This window comes from Schistocerca piceifrons, chromosome 10 (genome assembly GCF_021461385.2).
Source record: "Schistocerca piceifrons isolate TAMUIC-IGC-003096 chromosome 10, iqSchPice1.1, whole genome shotgun sequence".
NCBI classification, from domain to species: Eukaryota; Metazoa; Arthropoda; class Insecta; order Orthoptera; family Acrididae; genus Schistocerca; species Schistocerca piceifrons.
The window spans coordinates 33462601-33477797 of record NC_060147.1 but is presented as its reverse complement, the minus strand read 5'-3'; the positions used below and the strand labels follow the sequence as shown (position 1 = coordinate 33477797).

The following is a 15197-nucleotide window of genomic DNA, read 5'->3' as shown; positions in this document are numbered from 1 at the left end:
GAGAAATGGCTTTCTGAGTCACATTCAATTGTTCTGTGAGTTCCTGTTGAGTTTGATCATCATCATCATCCTCATCATCATCCTCATCCTCATCATCCTCATCCTCATCATCCTCATCCTCATCATCATCCTCATCATCATCCTCATCATCATCCTCATCATCATCCTCATCATCATCCTCACCACCCCCACCCTCATCACCCTCACCACCCTCACCCTCCTCACCACCCTCACCCTCCTCATCACCCTCACCCTCCTCATCACCCTCACCCTCCTCATCACCCTCACCCTCCTCATCACCCTCACCCTCCTCATCACCCTCACCCTCCTCATCACCCTCACCCTCCTCATCACCCTCACCCTCCTCATCACCCTCACCCTCCTCATCACCCTCACCCTCCTCATCACCCTCACCCTCCTCATCACCCTCACCCTCACCCTCCTCATCACCCTCACCCTCACCCTCCTCATCACCCTCACCCTCACCCTCCTCATCACCCTCACCCTCACCCTCCTCATCACCCTCACCCTCACCCTCCTCATCACCCTCACCCTCACCCTCCTCATCACCCTCACCCTCACCCTCCTCATCACCCTCACCCTCACCCTCCTCATCACCCTCACCCTCACCCTCCTCATCACCCTCACCCTCACCCTCCTCATCACCCTCACCCTCACCCTCCTCATCACCCTCACCCTCACCCTCCTCATCACCCTCACCCTCACCCTCCTCATCACCCTCACCCTCACCCTCCTCATCACCCTCACCCTCCTCATCACCCTCACCCTCACCCTCCTCATCACCCTCACCCTCCTCATCACCCTCACCCTCCTCATCACCCTCACCCTCACCCTCCTCATCACCCTCACCCTCCTCATCACCCTCACCCTCCTCATCACCCTCACCCTCCTCATCACCCTCACCCTCCTCATCACCCTCACCCTCCTCATCACCCTCACCCTCCTCATCACCCTCACCCTCCTCATCACCCTCACCCTCCTCATCACCCTCACCCTCCTCATCACCCTCACCCTCCTCATCACCCTCCTCATCACCCTCACCCTCCTCATCACCCTCCTCATCACCCTCACCCTCACCCTCACCCTCCTCCAATAAAGCCTGCAATTGGTTCTTTTTTGATGGTTTCCCACACTCTTTTCTCACATTAAAAAATGAATCCTGTCCATAAATCTTAGTTTGTAAGCAAAAAACTCGATATGTTTACAGGTTTGAAACATAACAATGTATGGAACTTGGGTTTGTGTGTGTTGACATTCATCATCAGCTGTTACAGGAAGCAGACGGCTCTGCAGACGCGGTCTCACAGGCCCTACATTGATGCCTAGCACGATCTATAGGGGAATTCCTGTTTCATACTTCTACACCTGGTAGAGGTAGAAAGTTATCACTTTTATGAAGTGATATGTTATACTAAGAAAAACATCATTAGCTTTGTCCGGTTGCAGTTGTGCAGAGGAGAAAGAAACAGTAAGTGAAATGAAGGAAACATCAAGACTAAATGGGGATCTGCCCCATATCTTTGCATGTGAAGCAAGGCACTTATCCACATAGCCACACCACCTGTTTTTCTAAACAAGCATTTCTCTCTTACAACTGAACTAGATTCTCTCAGAAAATGCTCCCCGTAACAGAACTCAAAATACCGGTCCAGAATGCACTAGCCCTTGTTCCACATCCACAGGCTTGCTCGACTGACTGCATGCTCCACCTGCTACGGCCTATCTGCGACTTTCTCACTGCCTTATATTGTTTATCTGTTCTTAGTCTAGACGGCACAGAGTGAATTATTTACAGTTGTTGTTGTGGTCTTCAGTCCTGAGACTGGTTTGATGCAGCTCTCCATGTTACTCTATCCTGTGCAAGATGCTTCATCTCCCAGTACCTACTGCAGCCTACATCCTTCTGAATCTGCTTGGTGTATTCATCTCTTGGTCTCCCTCTACGATTTTTACCCTCCACGCTGCCCTCCAATGCTAAATTTGTGATCCCTTAATGCCTCAGAACATGCCCTACCAACCGCTCCCTTCTTCTGGTCAAGTTGTGCCACAAACTCCTCTTCTCCCCTATTCTATTCAATACCTCCTCATTAGTTACGTGATCTACCCACCTTATCTTCAGCATTCTTCTGTAGCACCACATTTCGAAAGCTTCTATTCTCTTCTTGTCCAAACTGGTTATCGTCCATGTTTCACTTCCATACATGGCTACACTCCATACAAATACTTTCAGAAACGACTTCCTGACACTTAAATCTATACTCGATGTTAACAAATTTCTCTTCTTCAGAAATGCTTTCCTTGCCATTGCCAGTCTACATTTTATATCCTCTCTACTTCGACAATCATCAGTTATTTTGCTCCCCAAATAGCAAAACTCCTTTACTACTTTAAGTGTCTCATTTCCTAATCTAATACCCTCAGCATCACCTGATTTAATTCAACTACATTCCATTATCCTCGTTTTGCTTTTGTTAATGTTCATCTTATACCCTCCTTTCAAGACACTGTCCATTCCGTTCAGCTGCTCTCCCAGGTCCTTTGCTGTCTCTGACAGAATTACAATGTCATCGGCAAACCTCAAACTTTTTATTTTTTTCTCCATGCATTTCAACTCTTACTCCGCATTTTTCTTTTGTTTTCTTTACTGCTTGCTCAATATACAGATTGAATAACATCGGGGAGAGGCTACAACCCTGTCTCACTCCCTTCCCAACCACTGCTTCCCTTTCATGTCCCTCGACTCTTATAACTGTCATCTGGTTTCTGTACACATTGTAAATAGCCTTTCGCTTCCTGTATTTTACCCCTGCCACCTTCAGAATTTGAAAGAGAGTATTCCAGTCAACATTGTCAAAAGCTTTCTCTAAGTCTACAAATGCTAGAAATGTAGGTTAGCCTTTTCTTAATCTAGCTTCTAAGATAAGTCGTAGGGTCAGTACTGCCTCATGTGTTCCGATATTTCTACGGAATCCAAACTGATCTTCCCCAAGGTCGGCTTCTACTAGTTTTTCCATTTGTCTGTAAAGAATTCGCGTTAGTATTTTGCAGCTGTGACTTATGAAGCTGATAGTTCGGTAATTTTCGCATCTGTCGATACCTGCTTTCTTTGGGTTGGAATTATTATTTATAGAAACCTTTAGAAAGCACCTGTCTGCACACAAATCCTTTTTATACTTTCATGTACATACATATTCAGGCCACTACAAGGTGTATGGTAGAGTGTACCTCGTACCAGGGTACTGCAATTGAAGTGCAACTACTCACAGAGGTCCAGTTTTAGCTGTAACTATCATATAGCAGTGAAACTTTGTTGCTATGCTAATGCAGAACCAATTTATATTTGAAAAAACTTGGTTCCATTTTTGGCCACCAGGTGTAAATCTGGCACTGTACCTTGTACAACAGTATGGCATCCGTGCCATATTGACGGGGTTGCTGTTTTTGTAACTGACCGTGCAGTATATGCCCCAGGTGGTGCTAGCACTTGGGCTGTGCCTCGAAAATTGTCTATCCCATGGTCAACAGTATGGAAAGTTTTGCATTCCATTTTACACTAGTATCTGCACAACATCCACACAGTGCAGTAACTGGAATCTCACAATCTGCAGCAACTTTCTGAATTTGCTCTTCGGTTTCTGGCACAGACCAAATTTTATGACATGTGGCCTATCATCATTGGAAGCGATGAGGCACATTTTACACTACAGGGTGCAGTGAACGCACGGCACTGCTGAATTTGGGGTACTGCTAAACCTTGTGTTGTACACAAGAGCCATTGCCCTTGTATGAGATTGTGTGATGTGGATTCATGAGTACCTATACAGTGACATCTTCACATTATCGAGATGTCCTCTTACAGCACGATTCCTGCTTTGTGAAACAACTCTGTGAAATCCACTGTTTTCATGCAAGATGGAGCAACATCTCATGTCGCTTGCCCGGTGAGAGATCTGCTTAATGCAACCTTCCATCATCGTTTTATGTCTAGAGGTTACCTACAGGGTGTTACAAAAAGGTACGGCCAAACTTTCAGGAAACATTCCTCACACACAAATAAAGAAAAGATGTTATGTGGACATGTGTTCGGAAACGCTTAATTTCCATGTTAGAGCTCATTTAAGTTGCATCAGTATGTACTGTACTTCCTCGATTCACCGCCAGTTGGCCCAATTGAAGGAAGGTAATGTTGACTTCGGTGCTTGTGTTGACATGCGACTCATTGCTCTACAGTACTAGCATCAAGCACTTCAGTACGTAGCATCAACAGGTTAGTGTTCATCACGAACGTGGTTTTGCAGTCAGTGCAATGTTTACAAATGCGGAGTTGGCAGATGCCCATTTGATGTATGGATTAGCACGGGGCAACAGCCGTGACGTGGTATGTTTGTATTGAGACAGATTTCCAGAATGAAGGTGTCCCAATAGGAAGACATTCAAAGCAACTGATCGGCGTCTTAGGAAGCACAGAACATTCCAGCCTATGACTCGCGACTGGGGAAGACCTAGAACGACGAGGACACCTGCAATGGACGAGGCAATTCTTCGTGCAGTTGACGATAACTCTAATGTCAGCGTCAGAGAAGTTGCTGCTGTACAAGGTAACATTGACCATGTCAGTGTATGGAGAGTGCTACGGAAGAACCAGTTGTTTCCGTACCATGTACAGCGTGTGCAGGCACTATCAGCAGCTGATTGGCCTCCATGGGTACACTTCTGAGAATGGTTCATCCGACAATGTGTCGATCCTCATTTCAGTGCAAATGTTCTCTTTACAGATGAGGCTTCATTCCAACGTGATCAAATTGTAAATTTTCACAACAGACATGTGTGGGCTGACGAGAATCCGCACGAAATTGTGCAATCACGTCATCATCACAGATTTTCTGTGAACATTTGGGCAGGCATTGTTGGTGATGTCTCGATTGGGCCCCATGTTCTTCCACCTACGCTCAATGGAGCATGTTACCATGATTGCATACGGGATACTCTACCTGTGCTGCTAGAACATGTGCCTTTACAAGTACGACACAACATATGGTTCATGCACGATGGAGCTCCTGCACATTTCAGTCGAAGTGTTCGTATGCTTCTCAACAACAGATTCGGTGAGGAAGACCAATTCTGTGGCCTTCACGCTCTCCTGACCTCAACCCTCTTGACTTTTATTTATGGGGGCATTTGAAAGCTCTTGTCTACGCAACCCCGGTACCAAATGTAGAGACTCTTCGTGCTCGTATTGTGGACAGCTGTGATACAATACGCCATTCTGCAGGGCTGCATCCGCGCATCAGGGATTCCATGCGACGGAGGGTGGATGCACGTATCCTCGCTAATGGAGGACATTTTGAACATTTCCTGTAACAAAGTTTTTGAAGTCACGCTGGTACGTTCTGTTGCTGTGTGTTTCCATTCCATGATTAATGTGATTTGAAGAGAAGTAACAAAATGAGCTGTAACATGGAAAGTAAGTGTTTCCGGACACATGTCCACATAACATATTTTCTTTCTTTGTGTGTGAGGAATGTTTCCTCAAAGTTTGGCCGTACCTTTTTGTAACACCCTGTAGATGCGTGGCCTTCAAGATCACCTGATATGAAACCATGTGACTTGGCTCTGGGAAGATCTAAAATAATGTGTTTACCTGGGACACATTTGCTCTATACGTGCTTTGAAGGCCAGTATACAGAAACACGTTGCTCAGATTTTACCAGAACTGCTGCGGCCAACTGTCGATCGCATCATTACACAGACACAGCATCTCGATGTCTCTGGCGCTCATATTGAACAAATTGTGTAACTGAGATTAAAAATAAAAACAGCATTATGATTTTCTCACTTGTTTGACATTTTCTGACCATGTCTCATTCCTAATGCATTACATACGGATATATTTCTATACATCTTTCTAACATTAACACCACCACATTTGCGTATGGTGGCCAAAATTGGAACTAATTTTTACAATGCATAAATCCATTCCATCTTAACACATTAGCATATCTACCAAGTTTCACTGCCATATGATGATTACAGCCTACACTGGACCTCTGTGGATAGTTGCAATTTGTTAAGTCATTCCCTTTCTTCTTGCACTCTCAAATGGCGGTAGGGGCAAAAAACTGTTTCCGTACAAGCCCTGATTAACCTCCTCTTAGTGGCACTTACACAAGAGGTATATTGGGGGCAGTAGGTTCATTCTCCCATTTATCACAAATTCCAATTCTATAATCTTTCTCAGTTGTGATTTGGTGAAAGAATGCCTCCTTCCCTCCAGGTATTCCAATCTGAGATCACAGAACACTTCCATAATACTTGCCTGTTAATGGACCGATGTCAAAGAATAGCCATGTGTAAGGTTCTATCTGCATATGAAATCTCTCTGCAGTGCAGCCTAATTTTATATAATGAAATTGCTCTATGAATCTAAAAGATATGGAGGGGGGGGGGGGGGGGGAAGGGGAGATTTCTTTTGTGAAAGTACCCTCTGCTGGCACACTGAATGTGCAAATAACTTAATGAATGCAGCAAGGTGATACCCTCAACAACCAAATACGTACAGTTACATTAATAACAAAATGAATGCTACAGCAGACCTCTTCACTTACCTGCTTAGCATTCTTGCTGTACGATGTGATGCAATTACTGTCACACATTAGCTTCATGCCATTCTTAAGCTGCTGAGATGCTGCATTCACAGTCAAAGTTAGGTTGTTCAGCTCACGAATTTTATGTAGCAAACTTGAAGCTTTTTGATCTGAAATAAAACGGATGTCTACTATGAGTAACTGGAATCTGTAATACTGTGTGTCCTATAATAACCACACTTCCTCCTAGACCAGCATCATCTACCCCAGGATTCTAAACTCTACACACATCAATCATGATTCACTCATGTTGTGAATGAAATATGCTGTTTAAGGAAAAGAGAGAAATGCTCTCTAACTTAGCTGCTGAACAATTGCAGGAGGAAGCAAAATTTCTTTTACACATCACAATGTTACTGGCAAATGAAGACAAACATTTTTGGCAGGGTAGGTTGATAATTACAGGAAAGAGGGAATAACTAAGTTTATGACAAACAGCATCAGTATTGCATGAGGTTATTTAATGATACTAGCATACAAAGATAATGATAACAGAACATTTCAAACATGACCTGTGTGAAAATAATTGATGTTAATCTACTCAATAAGAACCTGGTTGTCATGTTCTCTCAGAAGACCTCAAACCCACAAACATTCCTTGTGTACTCACCTTTCCTCATCCACATATTCTGTTCTCCTCAACTGCACTTCTTGGGGATGTCTCTCCATTCTCTTCTCATCTTTTGTCCAACATAGCTGACCACAAGACTGTCTCACTAAAGGAATTCACAGTTTTCAGCACTGGGATGTCTGTCTAACTGACATCTATCTAGTGTTACCATCTAGTGACAAGTTTTGGAACTTAGGAGAAAATACCATGGACCACAAACTGTTTATGAAGAAGGCAATGAGTGATGAAGTTGTTGTTGTTGTTGTTGTTGTTGTGGTCTTCAGTCCTGAGACTGGTTTGATGCAGCTCTCCATGTTACTCTATCCTGTGCAAGCTTCATCATCTCCCAGTACCTACTGCAACCTACATCCTTCTGAATCTGCTTAGTGTATTCATCTCTTGGTCTCCCTCTACGATTTTTACCCTCCACGCTGCCCTCCAATGCTAAATTTGTGATCCCTTGATGCCTCAAAACATGTCCTACCAACCGATCCCTTCTTCTAGTCAAGTTGTGCCACAAACTTCTCTTCTCCACAATCCTATTCAATACCTCCTCATTAGTTACGTGATCTACCCACCTTATCTTCAGCATAATTCTGTAGCACCACATTTCGAAAGCTTCTATTCTCTTCTTGTCCAAACTGGTTATCGTCCATGTTTCACTTCCATACATGGCTACACTCCATACAAATACTTTCAGAAACGACTTCCTGACAGTTAAATCTATACTCAATGTTAACAAATTTCTTTTCTTCAGAAACGCTTTCCTTGCCATTGCCAGTCTACATTTTATATCCTCTCTACTTCGACCATCATCAGTTATTTTAATCCCTAAATAGCAAAACTCCTTTACTACTTTAAGTGTCTCATTTCCCAATCTAATCCCCTCAGCATCACCCGATTTAATTTGACTACATTCCATTATCCTCGTTTTGCTTTTGTTGATGTTCATCTTACATCCTCCTTTCAAGACACTGTCCATTCCGTTCAACTGCTCTTCCAAGTCCTTTGCTGTCTCCGACAGAATTACAATGTCATCAGCGAACCTCAAAGTTTTTATTTCTTCTCCATGGATTTTAATACCTACTCCGAATTTTTCTTTTGTTTCCTTTACTGCTTGCTCAATATACAGATTGAATAACATCGGGGAGAGGCTACAACCCTGTCTCACTCCTTTCCCAACCACTGCTTCCCTTTCATGCCCCTCGACTCTTATAACTGCCATCTGGTTTCTGTACAAATTGTAAATAGCCTTTCGCTCCCTGTATTTTACCCCTGCCACCTTCAGAATTTGAAAGAGTATTCCAGTTAACGTTGTCAAAAGCTTTCTCTAAGTCTACAAATGCTAGAAACGTAGGTTTGCCTTTTCTTAATCTTTCTTCTAAGATAAGTCGTAAGGTTAGTATTGCCTCACGTGTTTCAACATTTCTACGGAATCCAAACTGATCTTCCCCGAGGTCCGCTTCTACCAGTTTTTCCATTCGTCTGTAAAGAATTCGCGTTAGTATTTTGCAGCTGTGACTTATTAAACTAATAGTTCGGTAATTTTCACATCTGTCAACACCTGCTTTCTTTGGGATTGGAATTATTATATTCTTCTTGAAGTCTGTGGGTATTTCGCCTGTCTCATACATCTTGCTCACCAGATGGTAGAGTTTTGTCATGACTGGCTCTCCCAAGGCCATCAGTAGTTCTAATGGAATGTTGTCTACTCCTGGGGCCTTGTTTCGACTCAGGTCTTTCAGTGCTCTGTCAAACTCTTCACGCAGTATCTTATCTCCCATTTCATCTTCATCTACATCCTCTCCCATTTCCATAATATTGTCCTCAAGTACATCGCCCTTGTATAAACCCTCTATATACTCCTTCCACCTTTCTGCCTTCCCTTCTTTGCTTAGAACTGGGTTGCCATCTGAGCTCTTGATATTCATACAAGTGGTTCTCTTATCTCCAAAGGTCTCTTTAATTTTCCTGTAGGCAGTATCTATCTTACCCCTAGTGAGACAAGCCTCTACATCCTTACATTTGTCCTCTAGCCATCCCTGCTTAGCCATTTTGCACTTCCTGTCGATCTCATTTTTGAGACGTTTGTATTCCTTTTTGCCTGCTTCATTTACTGCATTTTTATATTTTCTCCTATCATCAATTAAATTCAATATTTCTTCTGTTACCCAAGGATTTCTATTAGCCCTCATATTTTTACGTACTTGATCCTCTGCTGCCTTCACTACTTCATCCCTCAGAGCTACCCATTCTTCTTCTACTGTATTTCTTTCCCCCATTCCTGTCAATTGTTCCCTTATGCTCTCCCTGAAACTCTGTACCACCTCTGGTTCTTTCAATTTATCCAGGTCCCATCTCCTTAAATTCCCGCCTTTTTGCAGTTTCTTCAGTTTCAATCTGCAGTTCATAACCAATAGATTGTGGTCAGAATCCACATCTGCCCCTGGAAATGTCTTACAATTTAAAACCTGGTTCCTAAATCTCTCTCTTACCATTATGTAATCTATCTGATACCTTTTAGTATCTCCAGGATTCTTCCAGGTATACAACCTTCTTTCATGATTCTTGAACCAAGTGTTAGCTATGATTAAGTTATGCTCTGTGCAAAATTCTACAAGGCGGCTTCCTCTTTCATTTCTTCCCCCCAATCCATATTCACCTACTAAGTTTCCTTCTCTCCCTTTTCCTACTGATGAATTCCAGTCACCCATGACTATTAAATTTTCGTCTCCCTTCACTACCTGAATAACTTCTTTTATCTCATCATACATTTCATCAATTTCTTCATCATCTGCAGAGCTAGTTGGCATATAAACTTGTACTACTGTAGTAGGCGTGGGCTTCGTGTCTATCTTGCCCACAATAATGCGTTCACTATGCTGTTTGTAGTAACTTACCCGCACTCCTATTTTTTTATTCATTATTAAACCTACTCCTGCATTACCCCTATTTGATTTTGTATTTATAGCCCTGTAATCACCTGACCAAAAGTCTTGCTCCTCCTGCCACCGAACTTCACTAATTCCCACTATAACTAACTTTAACCTATCCATTTCCCTTTTTAAATTTTCTAACCTACCTACCCGATTAAGGGATCTGACATTCCACGCTCCGATCCGTAGAATGCCAGTTTTCTTTCTCCTCTTGAGATCCGAATGGGGGACTATTTTACCTATGGAATATTTTACCCAAGAGGACACCATCATCATTTAACCATACAGTAATGCTGCATGTCCTCGGGAAAAATTACGGCTATAGTTTCCCCTTGCTTTCAGCCGTTCGCAGTACCATCACAGCAAGGCTGTTTTGGTTAGTGTTACAAGGCCAGATTAGTCAATCATCGAGACTGTTGCCCCTGCAATTACTGAAAAGTCTGCTGCCCCTCTTCAGGAACCACATGTTTGTCTGGCCTCTCAACAGATACCCTTCCGTTGTGGTTGGACCTACGGTATGGCCATCTGAATCGCTGAGGCATGCAACCCTCCCCACCAACGGCAAGGTCCATGGTTCATGAAGTAGTATGTGCTAATAACTGTTACAGTGCATCTGTTTCATGAAAATGAAATCATCATCTCCGTTATGGAACTGCCTGAAATAACTAATTGTGTTTCTTTATACATCACTGACATTGTTTTGTAACATTACTACTGTCCTCCGATTCTGCTGGTTTATCACTGAGGTAGCCGAAAGTACATGCCCAGCAAATATGATAGAATATAAAAAAACAAATATCGGTAGGTGCTACAGCAAAGCAATCTTCAAATTATACGTTGACAATTTTTATGCAGTGTGTCATGTTTTTCATTTTCCTGAAAACAAATGTCTTGGTACGGTCCTATTAAACAACCAGCTCCAAATTACTAACAGAAGACAAAGTTACAATCAGAATAAGACATTGCTGCATCACCATTTTGTTGCCAACTTCTGAATATTACTCTTTCAAAGAGTGCTAAATACTTAGGCACTGTTTCAACAATTTTATGAGCCAGTGCAAATGTAAGCTTGAACTGCATACACCTTTTTGTTCACATAACACTGAATAATTTTCTTACTTTCAAGCAACAGGTGAAACTGCTAGCCAATCACGCAATATTCAGATCAGGCAACCAACAAATAGTGAAATCACAATGTGTAGACTGCAGAGCAAGACTGTTTTTACCTTCAAAATATGGCACTTATAATGCTTTTATGGGATCTCAGGCTTTGATTACGAAATTGCAGACAACAAGGCCAACACAAAAATGACAGATTGCGTTTCCTGAGGACAAGCTGACATTGCCACCTTTAATTCCCATGGCAAACAGATATTATCTGCTGCATCATGCTGCAGGGAAAAGGGAGGGAGGGAGGGGGGGGGGGGGGGGGACTCAGCACCATAGCCAACTGTGCGATTGTCTTTGGCACTCCTCACAAAAGTGATACTGTTTGCCTCAATGACACCTTGGAGGTGGGACATAATTGGGCATTATATTCTTTTGAAAATTTGACTAGAATACACTATTTGAAATACTGAAAGCTGCAGAATTAAAAAAGGGAGCCAAAGACTATTTACAACTTTTATAGAAACCAGAATGCAGCTGTGAGTCAGAGGACACTAAAGGCAAGCAGTGGTCAAGAATGGAGTGAGGCAGGTTTGTAACCCATCCCCAATGCTATTCAATAGGTAGACTGGATAAGCAATGGAAGACAAAGGAAAAATTTGGCAAAGGAATCAAAATGCAGGGAGAACTCAAAAATTTGACATTTGCAAGCAACACTAATTGTCACACAGCAAAGGACTTTGAAGAATGGTTGATCACAATGGATATCTCTAAAAGGGGTTGTAAAATGAAGAACAAAGGATGCATTCCTGGAGCAAAGAACTATCTAGATGTTGACATGGGACCACATCTGTTACAGTGCTGTGGATCTGAAAGCAACTATATAACTCCTATCATCCAATTGATCATGGCAGGGAGGATAGTTTAAATATAGAACACTGAAAAGGAAACATCTTTGAAACATGTGTATTTATTATGCATGTGCTTTTTACTACCAATGTACTACTAGTTCCTTTATGGTTGATCACAACAAATCATGAAATGTTAGTCACGTGTTCTTTACTGACAACCTTCAGTCAGTCAGTCTCTCTCTCTCTCTCTCTCTCTCTCTCTCTCTCTCTCTCTCTCTGACCCCCTCCCCTCCTAATCATCATCATGCAACATGTGGGAATCCATAACACTGGAAATTCCTGGATGGAATAATACATATATGTGGGTAGCACACTCTCAAAAACAGTTTATGACAACATTTGAATGATCATTACATATGGCCAACTCTAAAACTGGGACCAAACTTTAGCAGTATGGTGGTATAAACACTGAAACACTACTAGTAATAGTAATATTAATAATAATTAAAATCAACTAATGCATATTACAAGGCATTAACCAACCAACATTGGAAAAGACGTACGTTTTTCTTTAATCTCTCTTTTAAGAGATTCTATCCTCTCCTTTTGTGCTAATTCCTTTGCTTTCTTCTCCTGGACTTCCATTTTTAATGCTTTGTATTCTCTTAGCAATGCTAACCTTTTTTCTCCCTCTGGCTGCAAGAAATAAAATGCAGCATTGTTAATAATTAGTTGTTATTTTTGTGGTTTTGGCTTTAATGTAATGACAACTGGACTGATAGACCAGTGTCAGTCATCAGATAGCTGTTTATGGAAGACAGACATACTGTACAAATATTTTTAATAAATTTAGTAAACTGTCAGTTGAGAAATATGGAAAACAATCAACATGAAAAAAAAGCTCAAGGTGGTGACTCATCATACGATTTCTGAGATTTCTAGGTTGAAATTCCAAATTTTCCAGAAGTAATTTTTTTTTGTATGTGAGAACAAGCTATATTTATTTAACCTCCATGGCTGCTAATTAAACACTTTTAGTTGCCACATGATTTAATGGTGGTTATTACACATTGAGCTAGCATTGTAAACAAGTTTGCTAAGAAATATGAATACAGGGTGTACATCAAGTCCGGGAACACTTTCAATTATTTACTGCACAAGAACCAAACATTGTACAGATATCACACATTTGTCATTTGAAGAGAAACTCTGACAGATGGAGGACAGCAATTAGGGAAGATCGAGGCCTGGGGGTTACGGGAGAGTGTTCTAACTAGTGCAGCTATGATTAAAACAATTTATTATAGAATAACCATTTGACATAATAATTTACTAATATATAAGAAACTATCAGCCTTGATTGCGGTAATGAAATCAACCTTTACCTAGGTTCCAGCCCAAATAATTTACCCGTCTTCAGAAGATATACCTGAATCTATAATTTGTCTAAGAGGGCATGGTCTTATTTCTAGACCATGCCCTCTTAGACAAATTATAGATTCAGGTATATCTTCTGAAGAAGAAGGCTCAATTATTTGGGCTGAAACCTAGGTAAAGGTTGGTTTCATTACCGCAATCAAGGCTGATTATCACGATTGCTGACTGTGCTGCAATGTTGAAAGTACATAATAATTTTCATTTGATGCTGTTACATAGTTACTAGTTTTTTTTTTAGGACCACTTATGTTAGTAAACCTCAATGTGAGCTCCCTCAGTAGCTTGGAGAATGCCGAGGCGGTATTCCCGTTCCTGCCACGTGTTTCGTAACATGTATTCTGTCATGGTATCCACAGCAACTTGTATCCCAGCCTTCAGTTCATCAATGTCAGCAACTGGTGTGACGAAGACTGTCCTCAATATCGCCCCAGAAAAAAAAGCTCAAGGGGCGTAACATCTGGAGAGCGGGGTGGCCAGGGTGTTGGACTGTTCCTTGCAATCCACCGATCCGGAAATGTTTCGTCCAGGAAATCACTCACCATCAAAGCCCAATGGGGGGTGCTCGATCTTGCTGGAAAAGTATCCGCAGTTGATATTCTTTTAACTGTGCAGCAATGAACTGTTGCCAAACATGTAAGTAAACGTTAGCAGTAATGGATTTTTCCACGAAGAAAAACAGACCAAAACCCTTGTTATGCACGAGGCCACACCAAACATTCATTTTTTCACTGTCTCGCTGTAACTGTACAGTAGCATACAGAGACTGAACCCCATATATGGACATTATACCTATTTACCATTCCACTGACACGAAAGGTGGATACATCAGTAAAGCACATGCAATTTAAGTAATCATTAGTGCCATCAATCCTGTTGAGAATCTCAGTTGCAAATTCAGCACGTGTCAGCAAATCATTCGGTTGCAAGGCCTGCACGATTTGCACTTTGTAAGCGTGCAACCTAAGACTTTTGTGAAGAACCTTCATCACACTTGCTTGTGATATTTGAAGTTCACACGATGCTCGACGAGTCGATTTAGATGGACTGTCGAAACGATTGCCAAACACGATCGACAGTTGCACCACTCACACGAAGCCCGCCACTTCGAGGACGATCTTCAACGCTGCCTCTTTCGTTAAACTTTGCATCCCGTTGCTTTACTGATTTAACGTCAGGAGATCTGTGTCCATAAGAAGCTCACAATTTACACCAAACACTGATGGGCGATTTCATTTCGTGAAAAGGAAGCACACACTGCACTTTCTCCTGCTTCGATGCCGTTTCGCCAGCAACTAACGTGACCTAACAGACCCACATTGGTGTTGTGGAGCACTAGTGCCGTCTATTGGTTACAACAACTAGCTACACTACCCTATGAAATGGCATCAAATGTAGCTTATTATGTTATTCTGTTATAAATTTTTATAATCAGGGCAAGACTTTGTGCTCACCCTGTATTTCTTCTGTTACCCAACATTTCTTTATAGTCACTTTCGTTGCCTTTATGTCTGTCCAACTTAAGTGACTGCCCTTTTTTGAAAAGTTCATTCCTCTTCAACTGAACTGCCTACTGTGAATTTTTTTGTCACAG

The 15197-nt window shown here is 42.0% G+C and overlaps 1 protein-coding gene across 1 annotated transcript in view; it reads right to left on the bottom strand.

Moving 5' to 3' along the window:
• The window catches only part of LOC124718958, a 78773-nt gene that overhangs the window by 35892 nt on the left and 27684 nt on the right, over positions 1–15197 (bottom strand). Inside the window, exons 3-4 of the mRNA XM_047244626.1 lie at positions 12733–12865; positions 6627–6775 (exon numbers count right to left, since the gene is read on the bottom strand). Of these exons, the coding sequence (XP_047100582.1) occupies positions 6627–6775; positions 12733–12865 (282 nt within the window). The remainder of the gene's footprint in view (positions 1–6626; positions 6776–12732; positions 12866–15197) is intronic.